Source organism: Nestor notabilis, unplaced genomic scaffold, assembly GCF_000696875.1.
Source record: "Nestor notabilis isolate BGI_N333 unplaced genomic scaffold, ASM69687v1 scaffold13234, whole genome shotgun sequence".
In the NCBI taxonomy this organism is placed as follows: Eukaryota; Metazoa; Chordata; class Aves; order Psittaciformes; family Psittacidae; genus Nestor; species Nestor notabilis.
Window position 1 is genome coordinate 59318 of NW_009924346.1, and position 18098 is coordinate 77415.

Sequence of the window (18098 nt, forward strand, 5' to 3'; positions counted from 1 at the left end):
AACATTAACAGGATGTGTTTCCTGAAAGGAAAAGACTATGGAGACTTCTAAAGTTGTCCCTCCTCCCCTCGGAGAGCCCCCCCGCCCCGTCCCACTCCTCCTACCCGCCCAGCCAGGGCTGTGCATCCTAGCGGAGATGGGGAGCAGCCCAGAGGTCCTCTAAGGAAGGGAAGAAAGAAATCCCTAGCATCAGCCTTCGGAGCATCGGGTCTGTAGGAAAGATTCTGAAATACTTTTTACTGAAAACAAAACAACCGGGGTTGGCTGCTGAACAGCATGGTGAATGGGGGGTGTGTGCGCCCACATGTCCTGCATCCTCTCTGCAACCCTAGAAGGGAGCATGACAGATAAATAGAAAATATGTAATCTCGAGATTCTCCACCTGATAGACAGATTTGGGGAGTGTCTGAAAAGGCAGTTGCAAGTGTTTACAATGTGGATGGAGTTGGAAATCGCTGGCACAGCCCCGAGCCTCACATTCCACTTTGTTGTGAGCATTGGTGGCCCTACAGAGGCCCTGGGAGGCTGGTCACCTCCCTTTGGTGCCCAGAGCATGGAAAAGCCACTGCAAGTGGCTTAATATAATCCAGTACAGAATCGACATCCATACCAGGTCCATGACACTGATGCTGCAAAAGCTGCAAGGAAAGCAGCTTTGATAAGCAAATTAAGAAGGAGTTGTTGAGGCCATTTCACACTGTCCCTGAACGCAGATGTTTCCGGAGGGTCTTACAGAGACCGACTCTCCACATGGCTGTTTAATGTGTTCCGCTGAGGGCGAGGGCAGAGATCCCAGTGGGTATCACCCTGATGCAGTTACCAGCTTCCCTTGCCCCTGCCTGGGATTCTGCTCTTTGGTCTGAGCCTGTCAAATCCCTACTGTACAAAGTGTATTAAATAGTATATGCTGAGGTTAAGTTGTGACATTTTTGTCCATAGCCTGGAGAGGGAGGAGAAGCCACAATTCAGTGCTGGCATCACCAGTAGCAGCTGCACCGACCACACTGGAGATGTTGGTAGGAGAGTTCACATCAGTGTAATTAACAAAATAGATTAGAAACTGATTTAATTTTATAGCAGCTCTGTCTTACCAGCTAAGTTACTTTGCCCTAATCAACAGAGCCATACTGACCCTCTACACCCAGACAAACTGGTTGGGAATTTTTTTGAAAGGTAACGTTTCATTTTCCAAGATTGGTTGCTGGGAGGAGTGGAAAATATTCCAGTGAAGTTCATTTGCCTCTATAATTAGTTTTCAGCTATTGGAATTGAATGTACAAATCTGGCTATGAATTCACCCCTTCTCTGTGGGCTTGGTTCATTTTTAATCCTTAAATGGATTAAGCTGTAGGTACTTTGAGCATCTTCATCCTTTGACAGCAGTACAGAATCTTTGGTTTCTTTTTTTTTTTTCCCCCGTGTTTGGTGATGTTTCTGTACGTCTCTGAGTTTAGAAGTTTCAATCTAAATAACACACTGGTTGGTGTCTGCCGTTCTTCAAAGAAACTTCCTAACAACAATGACCAAATTCTGTAAGACATGGATTATTTGTTGTTTTATTCAGCATCAAAGCAGATGATGTTCATATACAGATAATGCCAGGAGATTTACCTTTGGGGAAAAATCTCTTCTGCCCATCACATGCCTGCTTCTGCTCCCTTCTGTCTTTGGCTTTTGTGATTTGTGGAAGTATGAGCATGTATTTTCAGAAGGGCACAAATTTTCTTCGCTTGTTACATGTAAAAATGTATTTTACAAAGGTAAAATCAGTCTAATAATTAAAACTTAGTCACATCTCTTCCTCTTTTGACATCAATTATTTGGTGTGAGAATATTCAACCTCTTTTTAATTCAATCGAAATTAAAAATAAATCATATTCTTCCTAGATCATACTTGCCTTTGAGCATCCAAGGGACCAGATGATAGGAACATCATGGCATTAGTTTGTGGTTTGAGATTTATGATACTTGAGAAATTCTTCATGTTACATATGCAAATCCATGCAAGTCAATGACTTTGCATTTCAGGCAGCTTTCCCAGAGGAAAACAGTAGATGTTTTTCTGTGTCCCAGATTGCCTCTTGCTGTGGCTACAGATGGGTGAGCGGCTACAGAGCAGGTTGCAGCTGGGAACGAATGGGGATGAGACAAATGGATCTGTTTACCATCATTTAAAACATAGGAGATGGTGCTGGAACTGGGGACAACTTTGGCCTTGGATCTGATGCTTCATCCCTCTAGCTGCAGTGAGGTGGTCATTGCTGAAAAGGCTGCAGGATTTTAAGTGCATATAGTCCACCTGTTGATGGGTGCTACCACAGCACAAATGATTTGAGACTTCTTGTGATGATGGAAATGTTTCTGGGAATGCTGATCTCTGCTTGCAGAGCAGAAAGGACAGCAGCACTGTAGTCTGCAGTGGTTTGAAGATCAGTGTCCATTTTATAAATGTGTTTAAAATTCTACATAGTACTTCTGAATGATCAACTTCTCATCCCTGCTGACCTTCAGTGTCACACGGTTTGTCTCATTTGAGCATGTCCAAGCCCGTCTGTAGCCATGATGGGCCACAGCATCAACTGGGTGTAAAGTTGATCACGAATGAAGTTTTTGGTCAGAATGCCTCACTGTTGTGCATTTAAGCCTGATGACATTATTCTCACACATATTTTCAGGTATCAGAAGGTCAACTTTAAGTTACTGATGTCCAGGCAAATTACTGACATTTGAAAAATACTACTGGATGTGGTTAATTTTCCATAGGAAGCAGCACCTGCTCTGTCCCATCCTTTTCCTTTGCCCCCAGCACAAGAGGGACGTGGAGGGTCCAGAGGAGGCCATGGAGATGCTGCGAGGGCTGGAGCAGCTCTGCTCTGGAGCCAGGCTGAGAGAGCTGGGCTGGGTCAGCCTGGAGAAGAAAAGGCTCCAGGGAGACCTTAGAGCAGCTGCCAGTGCCTAAAGGGGCTACAAGAAACCTGGAGAAGGGCTTTGGACAAAGGGCCTGTAGGGACAGGACAAGGGGGAATGGCTTTAACCTGACAGAGGGGAGACTGAGATGAGCTCTTAGGCAGAAGCTCTTCCCTGTGAGTGCTGAGGCGCTGGCACAGGTTGCCCAGAGAAGCTGTGGCTGCCCCATCCCTGGCAGTGTTCAAGGCCAGGTTGGACGGTGCTTGAAGCAACTTGGTCTAGCGGAAGGTGTCCCTGCCCGTGGCAGGGGTTGGAACTGGATGAGCTTTAAGGTCCCTTCCAACCCAAACCACTCCATTATTCTGTGATGAAACCCGACCCTCAGCAGCATGTTTGCTGGGGAAGGCTGGTACCCAGTGCCCTGTAGCAGTGTCCAGACCCTCGCTGCACCAGGGTAAGTCTCATGGCAAACACATCACAACCACTGCGGTCCCAGCTGCCTGCGCTACTGGGAATCCGCCTTGAATTTCTTGTGTGGTTTATTTTGTGATGGGAAAGTGGAGTCCTTGTCCCCACCACTGGGTCTGCAGCTCCCCAGCTTTCCATTATTGCCAGCCCAGGCTGTGCCTGACGCACAGGGGGACGCGTTAGGGACGTGATCATATATTAGAATATATTATCTATAATATAATGTTATAGGGATGCAATAACATGTTGTTCTATATAATATAGCGTTATAGCTGTTATATCTGATGTTAGTGTTATAAATATTAGTGTTTCCCTTTGCATTAAGCTGTAGTCTTTTAAAGCAGAATGCTCAGCGTCCAGTTCAACGAGTTGGGGCCCAAATTGGAAAGAGTCTTTTTCTCTCCTGATCAAGATATTTGGAGGCAAGAGATGGAACATATGTTCCTTTTCTAAATATACCCCATTAAATGGAAAGAGATTTTGTAGTGAGAGTCCTCTGACAAATAAATCTCCAGCACTTCTAAATAATACTCCATTTACCAGATTTTTTCTTTAACATTTCATGCAAAAGGGGCAATGAAAAATATATAGTAACAGGAGGGTTTATAAAATCAGACTGTTGGATGCTATAAACAGTTTCATAGAGCAACAGATACGAAAGATCAGATACAAAGGAAGAAAATCTTTTATATCAAATAGATGGTAAAACTTGTGTCCAGTCTTAAGAGACATCAAAGTTTGCTGCTGTGGCCTGAATCCTGGGGAGTTAAGGATTCTGGATGTGCTGCATGGGGAGGGTGCTCCCCGAGCACATTCCCGTGGCTCTGCTTGCACTGCTGCTGCATCTGGTTTTCATTAAGTTTCCAGCTTCAGCTGATGAAGTACAGATGCGAGTAGCTTTCCAGGGGGGAGAAAAGGAGGAGGAGGAGGGGAAGAACAGGAAATTCCCAGAGCATGAGCTGGGGGCTGGGTAAAACGTTACTTGGCATTTTATTTGTGACAGCGGGAGCAGATTTGTTGTTCTCCCTATGCTGACAACTGTGGATATATAAGCCATGGGTTTGCCTGTCGTGCATCTCCTGCTTCTTCTTCCTAACCCAGACCTGCATTAATTTGCTCTCATTCCAATGGGCAGCAAAGCTGATGGACGGGACTCTGGTGCTGGAGGTGTGCCTGCCAGGGAAGTTGTGCCATCCGAAGGCCAAGGCCAGGGCTGGTCTTCTTGAAACACAAACAAATGTGGAAGTGTGTTGCTGATGCTTCCCAGATGATTCTCTTCTTTAAACCCACCCCTTGCCTGTGGGCATGTCTGCTCCTGGAAGCGAGCCTGATGGGTGCCTTGAGCTGGGGAGTTTGCAAATAAATATTTTTCATAATATATAGTATTTTATATAGGTGATACAGAAAGTGTCTGTTTGCTCTTATGAGCCATGGTATGAAGAGGCTGGAGGTGTCTTTTCTGGGTGAAGGTAAAATTGAGGTTCTGGCTAAAGGTCATCTGGTCTTCCTGCAGGAGCTGCAGGAAGTGCAGGACCAGTCCCAGTGTCCTGCCTGTGGCTCAGGTCTGGGAGCGCAGGTCTGTGGTGTTTTGGTGAGAGACAGCCCGTGCTGCTGCCCAGCTGTGGCGCAGTGCAGTGCTCTGTGGTGATAACAGCTCTGGGGTTAGGGCCTCTGTCGGGCAGTGAGACCTTTTGCATGCTGAGTGGTAGTTTAGTACTTTGAATCTTTTGCATCTCACAGGGTTGTGTTACTCTGGTACCATTCTAGTTTTTAAATAAGATATAATCACAGAATCCCGGACTGGTTTGGGTTGGAAGAGACCTTAAAGCTCATCCAGTTCCAACCCCCTGCCACGGGCAGGGACACCTTCCACTAGACCGGGTTGCTCCAAGCCCGTGTGTCCAACCTGGCCTTGAACACTGCCAGGGCTGGGGCAGCCACAGCTTCTCTGGGCAACCTGTGCCAGCGCCTCAGCACCCTCACAGGGAAGAGCTTCTGCCTAAGATCTCACCTCAATCTCCCCTCTGTCATTTTAAAGCCATTCCCCTTTAATAAAAATATATTAAAATAATAAATGCAAACAAATGTAAGAATATAATAGACACGTGAAAATAGCCTTTGCAAGCAAATAGTATGTTGCTGTATCAGAAATACTTGCATACCTTAGCAGCAGCATGTGGAGCTTGGTGCTAAAATGAATGGTCTCTCAAACCAGAAACAGATTTCTAATCTTTCGCTGGAGGAATAAAATTAAAATATCACATGTATGTCCCTTCTTGTGAATGACATGTCTGCTGGAGAGAACCAGCATCTGCTGCAATTCTGCATGGACCAGGGGAGAAGGTTTGGCTGTGCAGCTCCTAACAAAACCATCCTTAGCTCCAGTGGGAGAATGGGACCTCCTCTGTGCAGACCAGGGCCAGGTGTGTTAGATGAAATATTCCTTCAAGTGCTCCTGGAGGGCAGAGGCAGGGTTGAGGGAGGCAGTATTTTCATGTGTCATAGCTACTTGGGCTGCTGAGCTGCTCTTGCCCTGTCTCTTGCTTCAGGCTTTGTGCTGGGTAAGTCTGTGCATGCACTGCTCTGCCCTAAACACTTCCCGAGTCTGTGGTCTGGTTTGACCACAGTGCTAAGCTCTGGAGTGTGCTCCCCATCTGTTGGAAGGCAGAGCTTGCAAAAAGATTACTAAATGCAGGGCACATTAATTGGAAATGTTTCTTCCTCTATATTTGTTGCACTCAAGTGGTACCGCACTGCCAGAGCCCCTCAAGTTAGTTTGGCAAGCGGCTTGGAATGGAGGAGGGAGAAGTGGGATGGCAGAGCTCCAGCTCCTGAGGAGGTTATCTGGACAGCTCGTGGCACACAGCTGGCTTGGTGCTGGGGTGGCCCATGGTGTGCATGTGGCAAGAGCTCCCAAGGAAAACCCTGGGGTTTGAAGTTGGCAAGGGGTCATTGCTGTTCAGGAAAGTGTAATGCAGCTGATTGATAGATGGTGAGTAACATCTCTCTACAACGACCTGAAAGGAGGATGGAGCCAGGAGGTGGGGGGTCAGTCTCTTCTCCCAAGGAACAAATCACAGTATTGTACTGAGGAAATGGACTCAAGCTGTACCAGGGGAGGTTTAGACTGGATATAAGGAACAATTTCTTCCCCAGAGGGTGGTCAGGTGTTGGAACGGGCTGCCCAGGGCAGTGGTGGAGTCACTGTCCCCAGAAGTGTTCACAAACCGTGTAGACCAGGACCTTAGTGACATGGTTTAGTGGTGGCCTTGGCAGTGCTGGGCAACGGTTGGACTTGATGACCTTAAAGATCTTTTCCAATCTAGTTGATTGATCCTAAGTTCTGCTGTGTCTCTATATGCTTATCTTTTAACTATGCACTTTAAAATACCCTATTTGGTCTGTTTCCTTTCAGAAGTTTCCACTCTCTCCAGTCTAAATAAGATTTCTCATCCACTCATCTGCTCAAGTGCATGAACTCTCATCTCCTTGCACTGAGAGAATTGTGAGCTGTCAAAGCTCTGAAAAATAAATGGTTTTATTTCCTTTCGGAAATTTGCTGTTGGTCAGTTTGACAGAGCACAGCACCCAAGTGCATTCCTTCACCAGAGTGACATGGCTTTTGACAGCCTCTGGCATGCTGCAGGCTTAGGAAAGTGTGCTTCTTTCCCATGTAGTGGAGCACAGCCATGCCCATGCACCCAAGATTGGACATCTGCTAATGACACAACTTCTTGTCCTTGTTGATCAAAGCCAGGTGACCATGTCTAACATGACCTAAATGTTCTTTAAAGGTATTTTTCCTGCTTTTTCCAGTTCCAGATACAGGCAGTGGGTGGAATAAAAGAGAAACCACTTCCAACTTTTCAGAAATTAGGAAGGTCACATCTGCTGCTAAGTCAGCATTTCTGTGTTGAGTGGCGATGCGTGGACTTGCACTAAGCTTGGTCTAGCACTGATGTTTTGATAAGGCCTTTCCAGCTCTGTGCTTTCTTTCAATGCTTCTTTTGGTTTCCCAGTCTGGGGGACATGGACATTTCAGAGCAGAGCATGGGAGGAAGCTGCGTCTGAACCACATGCAGCATGGACATGCAGATGGAAGGAATTCAGTAAAATATTCAGACGTGTTCTTACTTTTCTAAACAAGCAGAAATTCTGAACTATCTGAAATTTGCCCCTGATCTATCACTTCTGATCCTATTTTATTTTCTCTGTACTCTTTACGTCACATATTTATGTTGATTACTACCTGAAAACTTTACACCAGTTGTAGCTGCAGTCTGTGATTCTATGATAATTGTAAAGTAAATTAGGAAATGCATTTTTTTCTCTGCCTTTCTTCACTGTATGTGCCTGACAGCACGTCATGTCTCATTTGCTTCACTGCTTCCCGGTTAGTCACTTTTCCCCTGTTTGTGCAGGGCTTTCCCACAGCGACTGGGAAGAGAAAAAACATTTTAATCATAGTAAAACTGGAAGGGGATTTACATGCAGACGCAGGACCTGAAGTGTTATTCAGTTCTTTCTTTTTTCTTTTTTTCTTTTTTTTTCCTGCTTTCATCATTTAAATAATTATTTTGTGCTGTGCTGATACATGAGAACTGTACGGACCATACCTCTGCTGAGGTTCACCCACTGAAAAAAACCTTGAATGCTTATGGCTTCTATTAGTCAAACATACTGCACTTTATTCTGAAGAGCCTCAGATGTAAATAGAATCTATGCAAATCTTTGCTTGTCACCCCATGTAATGGTCAACTGCGCCGCAGTCCTTCTGTTGATCAATGCTGCCTGTGGAGACCTGACATTCCCACATGGGAGTGCAACCCCAAGGCTCCTAAGGGCTGTTCCATTTTTGACCTATGCAGGATGGTAGCAGGACATTTCCAGTGTAAAGTTTATGTATTTAAGACTTTTCCCATAGTTTTTCTTTTGAATTCTGAACATCAACATGGGAATGTTGTAACTGTCTATACAGCAAGAACCACAGTGATGCATGATAAATATTTATATATATGCAAATGTAACTGCTTTTGTTTAGACACTGGTGTAAAACAAACCCACTGTACTTCCTCAGGATTCTGGCATTCAGCTCCAGAACTAACCTTTATATCTGATGCCTTTTTCTGTTCCTCTTCAATCTTTGTACAGCAACTGGAGTATTTTTGTTACATCCAGAAAGTGTCCAAAGTACTATCGGTTTTCCCTTTCATGCTCTCCTCTTCCCTTGCGTCTTACCTGCAAAGTACCCAGGACTTGCAAGTGACACCATAGGAGCTCTCCTTTTCTTTCCCATTTCTCACAGTGAGGCTGTCTGGGAGAACATGGCTCGCATGTGCGTCAAGACGCAGAGTCTCGATGTTGCCAAAATTTGCCTTGGAAACATGGGTCACGCAAGAGGAGCCAAGGCACTGCGGGAGGCTGAGCAAGAACCGGAGCAGGAGGCCAGGGTGGCTGTGCTGGCCATTCAGCTGGGCATGCTGGTAAACGTACCAATCCCACAAGGGAATATGCATCTGCTTCACTAGGGACAAAAAGGAGAAACTGGTGCAAAATCCTTGGAAGGTCATAAAACCTGTTTCTAGCTTTTCAAGGAGTGATGAAGAATAGTTCTGACAATTATTTTCTTGAAGTTGAGCTTTTATCCCAGGGAAATAGGCATCTCCTTCAGCATGATCCCTGTGTTGACACTGGTCAGGGGCTTTCCCTGAGCTCCAACAGCTCAACAGTCCCCGAGCCCTTTGTGTGTTCCTTAGAGGGTAGGTGAGACTGAGTGTAGCAGAATCTGATGCCTGGAAACGTGAGTACCAGGAGGCATTGCTGCCTAAGGGCCTAGCAAATTAATCACAGAATCCCAGACTGGTTTGGGTTGGAATGGACCTTAAAGCTCATCCAGTTCCAATCCCCTGCCACGGGCAGAGACACCTTCCACTAGAACAGCTTGCTCCAAGCCCCGTCCAACCTGGCCTTAAACACTGCCAGGGATGGGGCAGCCACCTGTTTCTTCTCTGTATCTGTTTTTTTTAACCACTATACAGAATTTATATGGAGCTTTACTCCCATATGAAAAATTGCTGAATGAAGGAAAGTGCTGAACAAAGAAAACATCTTTTAGGGACAGTTTATGTGTGAAACATTAAATAGGAAAACTTTTCTTGGGACATAATTCTACCAAGCTTAGTCATTCTAGGTTTGACTGGATTGAAAAAGGATGTGTTTCAAAGTACTCCAGCTAAAATGTTTCAACAAACATATTTTAAGATTCAATATGGAAAATGCATGTTCCATTTTGACGTGCTTGTGGCGTGAAAGGCTAAAGCTCTGTTCTGACAGACAGTGTGAGCTGCCTTAAGGTGTTTCAGCAGTTTAGGCAAAATAGAGGTTTCCTGCAGGGATGGAGAGCTCTGGTGAGTCACATCCGCTGCTGGTGTTGTCCTAGGGAGCCATGCTCAACTGTGGTCACCCAGAGTTTCATCCTGGCTTCTCCCATCGCCTGAGCAATAACTTGCCTGGATCCAGCACAGCTGGAGGACATGGTCAGGCTGTTGTTCTGCCCACAGTCTGGTGCACGGGGTGACAGTGGTCCCTTGGGCCTGTACCTGGAGCCTGACCTGGCAGCAAATACCTATCAAAATGGATCTTTAGTCTTCCCCCTGGGTCTTTATTGTAGCCTGAACCCACTCCCCCTGATCACCATTAGACCTGAGATCTAAAATGGGTTTGAGACCAAATGAAAACTGGGCAGCACTGTTGACATAATGAATGATAAGAGCATATATTCCACTCACTTTGCCTTTATTTAATGTCTTTCTCAATGATCTGTAAAAAAAGCAGAGATTCCTAGTTTGAGAACCGTAGAAGATCGAGGCATATGATCTGTAAGAGGGAAAAATTGGGAAAGGAGAATTGATGAAATACCCCACAGTTCATAGTAATTCACCAATTAGATCAAAAATGGCAAGGTGCTATGACAGCAGAAATCTATTTGGGGCTGCATTTGAGGAGACACCACATCCTAGGGCTCTAATTTGATGACTTCTTTGTATTTGTTGCAGCTACAGCTAGCACACTGACTTCCACCCTTAAGTATCTTATTACTAGAAAAAAAAAAGTTGATGAACTGGAAGAAGTTCAGAGAAAAATTAGTGCAAATTATTAAGCTCTTGGAAAGATTTCACAGACAAGGAAATCTTTAAGAGAGCAAATTAGAATTTGGCTTAAAAAGGTGTTTAGCAATCTACAACTATTTTAAGAGTATAAATGCTAGAGAGAGTGAGTAACTATTCTGAGTTGAAGTGAAGAAGTAAAGGCAAATTCACACTAAATGTTTGGAAAAGCTTCCTGGCAGACAAAGCTGTTAGGCTGAAAAGTATCAATATTCCTTTTGGATATTTAGATCTGTTTGGAGAGGTGGAGGGGAACTACACCAAAACAGATGCAGTTTTTTTCCATCTCCTACAGACTCAGAGCAGGCATCTTCCTTCTCTACTTTCTATGGTTTTTTGAATTTAAAACAATGAGACAGAAACTATTTTTCTGTCTTGGACAGATAATCCCAATTTACTAAATATAGTGTTCAGCTGGACAGCCATTGGGTGGAGCAGGAAAATGCTCCTTCCACAGGAGTACCTCTCAAAGCCTAAAAATAATAGTTCCCATTTGCTCGCCCTTGCGTCAGCATCAGCAGAATTCTCCTGTTCTAATTCTGTCTTAAATGAATAGTGTTTATTCCCAGGAATGGATCTCGGTTATCCACGATGGATGTTGCTGCCTCTGAGGCCTGCTCAGAGGTCACGAGGGCTGGACCTCCCTTCTGGGCAGGCTGCCCCACGTGAGCAGATCTCCCCTTTCTGAAGTGGTTTATGCTCCTGATGACAGCAATTAATTGCCAATGGCTCACTCCTGCCCCGCCCCCCCAGCCAGTACTGTACAGTAAACGTCAGGATCTGAGTGCTTGCTTCATTTTCACATAAATATCCTGTTCCCAGTGATGTGCTATTCCAGGCTATGTATATTTAGTTGGTTAAACCCCCTGCCTGAATTATTGTTACTTTAAGTGCTTTACAACAACCTGTACTGATGAATTACCCCAAAGGTGCAGTGTCTGCAGCAGGGGACACCAATGAAATGGAGCTAACAGGGGTTTCTGTGCTCTCCTCCCAGGAGGATGCTGAGCGGCTCTACAAGGCTTGCAAACGCTACGACCTCCTGAACAAGTTCTATCAGGCCTCGAACCAGTGGCAGAAAGCCATCGAGACGGCAGAAGCTCATGATCGGGTTCACCTCCGCACCACCTACTACAGCTACGCCAAGTACCTGGAGGCAACCGGAGAGCAGAGCCTGGCCCTCACCCAGTAAGCATCAACCGGAGGCACCCGGCAGGTTGGAGCCTCGTTCTCCTGTGAAGGCTGGGGGCAGGCAAAGGGGGATGGCTGATGATGACCAGTAATAATGAATTAAAGTCTTTTCCTGTTTCTGGTGGTTTCTGTCTCATGGAGTGACAGCATTGTTAAATAAACTTCCCAGCACCCTCCCAGGTTAATACAGCTTAGTGTCGGAAAGGTTAAGTGTTTTGTCAGGGCCAGTGGTTGAACCCCACTAATAACCAGTCTTGTACTTTGCCTCTGGAAGACCACTACCCTCTTTTCCTTCTTTTTCCATGACAAAACCCACTTGTTTACTTCTCCTGAGTGTCCCAGACACAACTGCTGTGGCAGAATTTAGTCTGACCTGGGTACTTCTGGCACCTGATCCTCTCCCAGGCCTGATGAGTCCCTAGAGAAGTTAGTGGAAGTGATTTTTAATGTGTTTTGTGTTTGAAATCTTGGGTTTCTTGTTTACCATATGAAGCCTAATAATAATAATAGTAATAACACCACCACCATCACCTTTTTCTTTTTGATGATGCTGGAAGACTGCAGCTGGTCTTACTGTGAATTTAATAGCACAAATGAAGCAGTTACCAGTGTTGTCACTCTGGCTGTCAAACATTAATGGATTTTTTACACAAGAATTGGACTAAGGTAGTCATTTCACATCTAATATGTTCTTCTCTGCTACAGCTATGAGAAGTCAGACACACACAGATTCGAGATACCGCGAATGCTCTCTGAAGACTTACAAGCCCTGGAGAACTACGTCAACAAGATGAAAGACAAGTCAGTGCTATGCTTGTTCCTTTTCCCTAATCTCAGGCCTTTCAGGTCTAAAATACAACTTACGAAGAGAGCAGGGAAGGAGGAGTATGAATCCCTTCAGTTCAGCCGCTGCCTTATCTGTATGATCCTCATCAGCTTTTCAGGATTTTGCTACATCTTGCTCAAGAACCTTATGTAGCTAGGCTGACCTCCCTTATGGTGAATGTCACTCTTGAGGTGGGGTAAAGCCTTGCCTACATGCTATGAAACATATCTAGTCTTGAGTTCAAGATCTCCAGGAGTGACAAATGCAGTCTCTGGTGATTCTTGTTACTGCAGTTAATATTGTTGCTTTTCTAGGAGCCTGTGGAAATGGTGGGCACAGTATCTGGAGAGCCAGTCAGAGATGGAATCTGCACTAAAATATTATGCACTGGCTCAGGATTATTTTTCCCTAGTCCGTGTCCACTGCTTTCAGGGCAACATTCAGAAGGTGAGGCATAGAATCACAGAATCCCAGACTGGTTTGGGTTGGAAGGGACCTTAAAGCTCATCCAGTGCCAAACCCCTGTCCTGAGAAGGGATACCTTCCACTAGAGCAGGTTGCTCCAAGCCCCGTCCAACCTGGCCTGCTCCCATCTGCTTCTGGAGAGTGCTCATTCCTGGGCAGACTGTGGGCATAAAGTAAAGCTATTACAATTTCCTTTTAAGGCTGCTGAAATTGCAAATGAAACGGGGAATTGGGCAGCATCGTATCACCTGGCCCGCCAGTACGAGAGCCAGGATGAAATCAAGCAGGCTGTACATTTCTACACCAGGGCCCATGCATTCAACAACGCCATCCGCTTGTGTAAGGTATGTGAAGATGTACATTTCTGTCCCAAAGCAAAGTAGGATTCTACCCTTAGGCAGCAAAATTAAAGCAGTACAATTTGTTTGTGCCCATTTCCTCTTGTGACACTGCTTGCTCATACACAGCCCACAACAAAGATGCTCCTGGTTTCTGCCTGCTTGGTTGCATGGAATATTATTTTCTTTTATATCTCAACAGAAAACTGCCTGAAACAAATTACCATCATTACAGCCCAAAGTTACTTTGGTTGGTATGGGTTTTGCACAGAAGAGGGTTGATGGGCTTCTATGTGACAGCATAAAGCTGCAGGCTTGCCAGAACACAGAATTAATGAAATGTTTGCAGCATTCCCAGAGCCAAATCTTTGCTTTTGAATAGGAGCACTATTTAGATGACCAGCTGATGAACCTGGCTCTTCTGAGCTCTCCAGAAGACATGATAGAGGCAGCCTGCTATTATGAGGAAAAAGGAGAGCAAATGGACAGAGCTGTCATGTTATACCACAAGGTAAATGCCTTTTTAGTAAAAAATATCAAACTTTAAACTGAAGCAGTTCCTGCAGCAGAGGAACATTAATCAACTGTTATCACAGAATTGCAGACTGGTTTGGGTCAGAAGGGACCTTAAAACTCATCCAGTTCCAACCCCCTGCCATGGGTTGGGGCACCTTCCACTAGACCAGGTTGTTCCAAGCCCCATCCAACCTGGCCTTGAACACTAGTTTTTACTATATGTACTGTTTATTAGTCATTCATGCTTTATTAATCCATTCTAGAGTATCCTGTAATGTGATCTGCAGTGCTTATTCTAGTCTCTAAAGTATTCCAGCATTCTTAACTTTGCAGGCAGGACATTTCTCCAAAGCACTGGAGCTAGCCTTTGCCACGCAGCAGTTTGGGGCCCTACAGCTGATTGCTGAAGACCTGGATGAGAGCTCAGACCCAGCCCTGCTGGCTCGCTGCTCCGATTTCTTCATCGAACACGCACAGTACGAGAAGGCAATGGAGCTGCTGCTCACGGCCAAAAAGGTAAGCTCCAGCCTCACTGGGCCCTTCCTACATGGGTAAAGAGGAGCTTAAGTGTCTGTGTGCACACACATGCATTGATCTTTGCTGGTAAACAGACTTTGAAGCTTTCTCTCAGGCCATAGTGGTGGTAGCCCACTGGCTCAACATTAGAAATGAGTTTCTGACTTATAGTCTGATTTCTGGCTTAAAACCTGCAGAGTTTGCAATCTTGGGAAAAGAACAACTCCTGTTCTCAAAACTAACGTATCTGGAGACAGGGAAATTAGAACATCATTAATAAAAATGCCCTATGCTGTCCCTCGTCTTACCACCAGCATAGATAAGGTGCTTCATTCCTCTCCTAAATTTTCACACATTCTACTGTGCTGCAGCTCAGCCTTACCAGAGCAGTCCCACACCCACTCCTCTTCAGTGAGCTCCAGTGTCTTACTTTCTTCCACATTTTGCAAGGGTACGTTAGCCTTTTTCTGGGCTAAAAGCTATTCTATGTCCTCCTCAGAATTCATTCCTATATGGGAAGTAGCAAATATTTAACAAAATCTTTCAAATGCTTATATTTATTTGCTGAAAACCTTCATATATTCAATCATGCCTAAGTCATCTGACTTGTGTGCCTCTGGAAGTGTCATGTTCAAAGAGCTGAAATGCATGAATCTTTAGTGCCACACTAGTGTCCTCTGAGAAAACATGTAAGAATCAATGGTCTTCATGGAAGAACAAATCTGTTCTTAGCAAACAAAATGAGACAGGGTGTTCTTGAATGGGAATAGATGTTAGGATGCTTGACTGCACAACAATGTTCTGATAGAGCATCCACAGCTGCTAGTGTTTGTGCCTTCATATAGCTAATTTCACAAGCAATATGAAGTATCAGCATAGTGTTTGGAACATCTCATTGCTTTCTCACTCCCATTAGTACCATGAAGCTCTGCAACTCTGCCTGGAGCAGAACCTGACCATCACAGAGGAGATGGCTGAGAAGATGACGGTCTCTAAGGACTCCAAGGACCTCTCCGAGGAGTCCCGGAGAGAGCTGCTGGAGCAGATTGCCAATTGCTGCATGAGACAAGGCAATTACCACCTGGCCACCAAGAAATACACACAAGCAGGAAACAAGTTAAAGGTCAGCCTGGATATGTAGGGAGAAAAGCTGAAGAGGCTGAGCCCGTTATCTTCCCAGATTTTTTAAAACAAGGGTGTTTTGGAACAGACTTCATACAGTAGAGAGGCTTCTAATCCATCTTCACATAGCTTGGTTTTGCATTCACAATGGTATTTTCCCCCCCTTTACCCTGATGTCCCCCTTTCCATTGCTAGGCTATGAGGGCACTGCTGAAATCTGGAGATACTGAGAAAATTGTCTTCTTTGCGGGAGTTTCCAGACAGAGAGAGATCTATATCATGGCAGCCAACTATCTACAATCCCTGGATTGGCGTAAGGACCCAGAGATTATGAAAAACATAATCAGCTTCTATACCAAAGGGCGGGCCATGGACCTCCTGGCAGGTTTCTATGATGCGTGTGCTGAGGTACAACCCCTTCTGTGACTTGCTAAAGGTGTCTGGTTTGTTATCTCTGGAGCAAGACATCTCATTTCTTCTCTGCAGGTAGAAATTGATGAGTATCAGAACTATGAGAAAGCACAAGGAGCCCTGACAGAAGCCTGTAAGTGCCTTTCAGAAGCAAAGACTAGAAGCTCTCTGGGACAGGAAAGCAAACTAGCACATCTGCAAAGCAAGCTGACCCTGATTAAGCGGTTCATCCATGCTAGGAGGTGAGCTGCAGGAGTCAGAGCATGTGAACTAGTGACAGAAATACCAGACAAGAAGGAAAGTTGTACAAATACCTGCAGTTTAACAGACAATTTGCAGACTCGCCTCTAAAAGCTGCTGTTACATTTTTCTAGCAAGGAAACTTTGTTTTTTATAAGTGGCATTGACATCAAAGATGAAAAGGTAACCTCAAATACTAGTAAGTGTATTGACCAAAGAAAGTGTAGCGAGAAACGTGATTATGAAACATGACAGTAAAAATAAACCTTCCCTGGTCTTCCCATACAAGCTGAATGCTCTCCCCTCCCATTGTTACCAGTTACCTTTTGCTCTCTACTAGAGTTTACTCTGAGGATCCCAAAGAAGCAGTCAGACAGTGTGAACTTCTCCTGGCTGAACAAGATTATGACACCATCATCCGTCATGGTGACATTTTGGGATTTCTGGTTGAACATTATGCACAAGTGGAGGAATTCCATATGGTAAGTTAATTCTTCCAATCTACAAAGCCTGTACTTTACACACACCACTGCAGCTTGGTATTGCTTGGTTCTCCTACAGGGAGACATTTGATAGTAGAGGCTCCTTTAGAGGAACCAAACTGCTCAGCAAGGTGTAACAGACCTCAGGAACTACATCCATCTTAGCATGGTGCTGGGTGACAAGCAGCTCACCCTACCCTGGCAGTGTGACAGGAATGGCTTTAATGCTGCTATTATGAAACACAGGGATGCCAAGCAGAAGTGTGCTCATTAACCTTATATTTACCATGTTGTTTTGACAGTGCTTCAGCTATCAGGAGAGTGTAAAAACAGACTTGGAGACCCCTTCTTTATTAAACTGGACAGAATTGACACAAAGCACTAGGAAAGGTTGCTGTGTCAGCCAAGGATGCAGCTCCTGGCCTTGTGCTGGCAGCCCTTGATGCTGAGCTCCTGTGAAGGCCTCAACCATGTGCCATGGGGGGCTGCTGCGACTCACCCAGCCCTGTGTGTAACAAGCTCTGTGTGTTGCTTTAGGCTTACCAGTACCTGGCAGAGATGCAGAAAAGAATTCCACCCACCAACCTGAGCTACTACGTGACGCAGCAGACCCTTGAGGCAGTCCACCGAGGAACAGGCATTCCCGTAAGCCGAACCCTGGTTCCACAGCCAGTTCTCCACAGCAGCATGGAGAACAAGGAGATGGAAGAAGTGGCTGATGAAGTAGAGGAACCTTGACAACTTACACTTACCAAAGGAAAAGTAGACTATAATATACCAGGTCACTTACTCTGTCCTTGTTAGGACCGTGTGTCATGATGGCTGTGAGGAGGCTTTTTGGTTATTACCAAGAAATTTATTTTTCCTATTCAACAAGCAACAGTATTGTACAAGCAACAGTACTGAAGTTACTCTCTTATCTCAAACACTACATACAAACTATGTGCATATCCTGTTATGAAGCTGGTTTTAGTATTTTAATAAATTTGAAGGGGAAATAAACCCAACAAGGACTGCATATTGTAACTTCAGGCCTTTTACCAAGTACAGAAAAGAGCTGAGTAACTGAGGTGGAAATTCCTGAGGTGACAAAGTTTTCAAGTCCAACTTTGATCTGCTGAGGTGCAAAACGATTGGTCATTCCCTGGAAGTCACAACTTCTGAAAACAATCCCTGTCCTGCTTGGGTAGGAGCTTGACTAAATGTCAAACTCCAGCAAAAAGCCAAGTTTTGTGTTTAAATACATTACAGGGTCACACAGGCTGGAGCCATTTACAGAAATCTGACTGAACTTCAGAATCATGGAATGGTTGGGGTGGAAGGGACCCCTCGAGGTCACATCTGCTGTAATCCCCTGGCTCAAGCTGCGTCACTTTGAAGTTTCTTTTCCAAACATCAGTCCTGTCAAGCTGCTCTGTAGTAGTCAGGCTTTAGGCTGCAAATTTCTTCC

At 45.0% G+C, this 18098-nt stretch overlaps 1 protein-coding gene across 1 annotated transcript in view; it reads left to right on the forward strand.

Annotated features, from left to right (window-relative positions):
- Window positions 1-17386, forward strand: part of IFT140 (intraflagellar transport 140) — a 75537-nt gene extending 58151 nt beyond the window's left edge. Inside the window, exons 19-30 of the mRNA XM_010012568.1 lie at window positions 8681-8858; window positions 11539-11729; window positions 12438-12533; window positions 12873-13005; window positions 13224-13367; window positions 13744-13872; window positions 14211-14393; window positions 15310-15516; window positions 15711-15923; window positions 16002-16168; window positions 16507-16648; window positions 17186-17386. Of these exons, the coding sequence (XP_010010870.1) occupies window positions 8681-8858; window positions 11539-11729; window positions 12438-12533; window positions 12873-13005; window positions 13224-13367; window positions 13744-13872; window positions 14211-14393; window positions 15310-15516; window positions 15711-15923; window positions 16002-16168; window positions 16507-16648; window positions 17186-17386 (1984 nt within the window). The remainder of the gene's footprint in view (window positions 1-8680; window positions 8859-11538; window positions 11730-12437; window positions 12534-12872; window positions 13006-13223; window positions 13368-13743; window positions 13873-14210; window positions 14394-15309; window positions 15517-15710; window positions 15924-16001; window positions 16169-16506; window positions 16649-17185) is intronic.
- The last annotated feature ends 712 nt before the right edge of the window (window positions 17387-18098 follow it).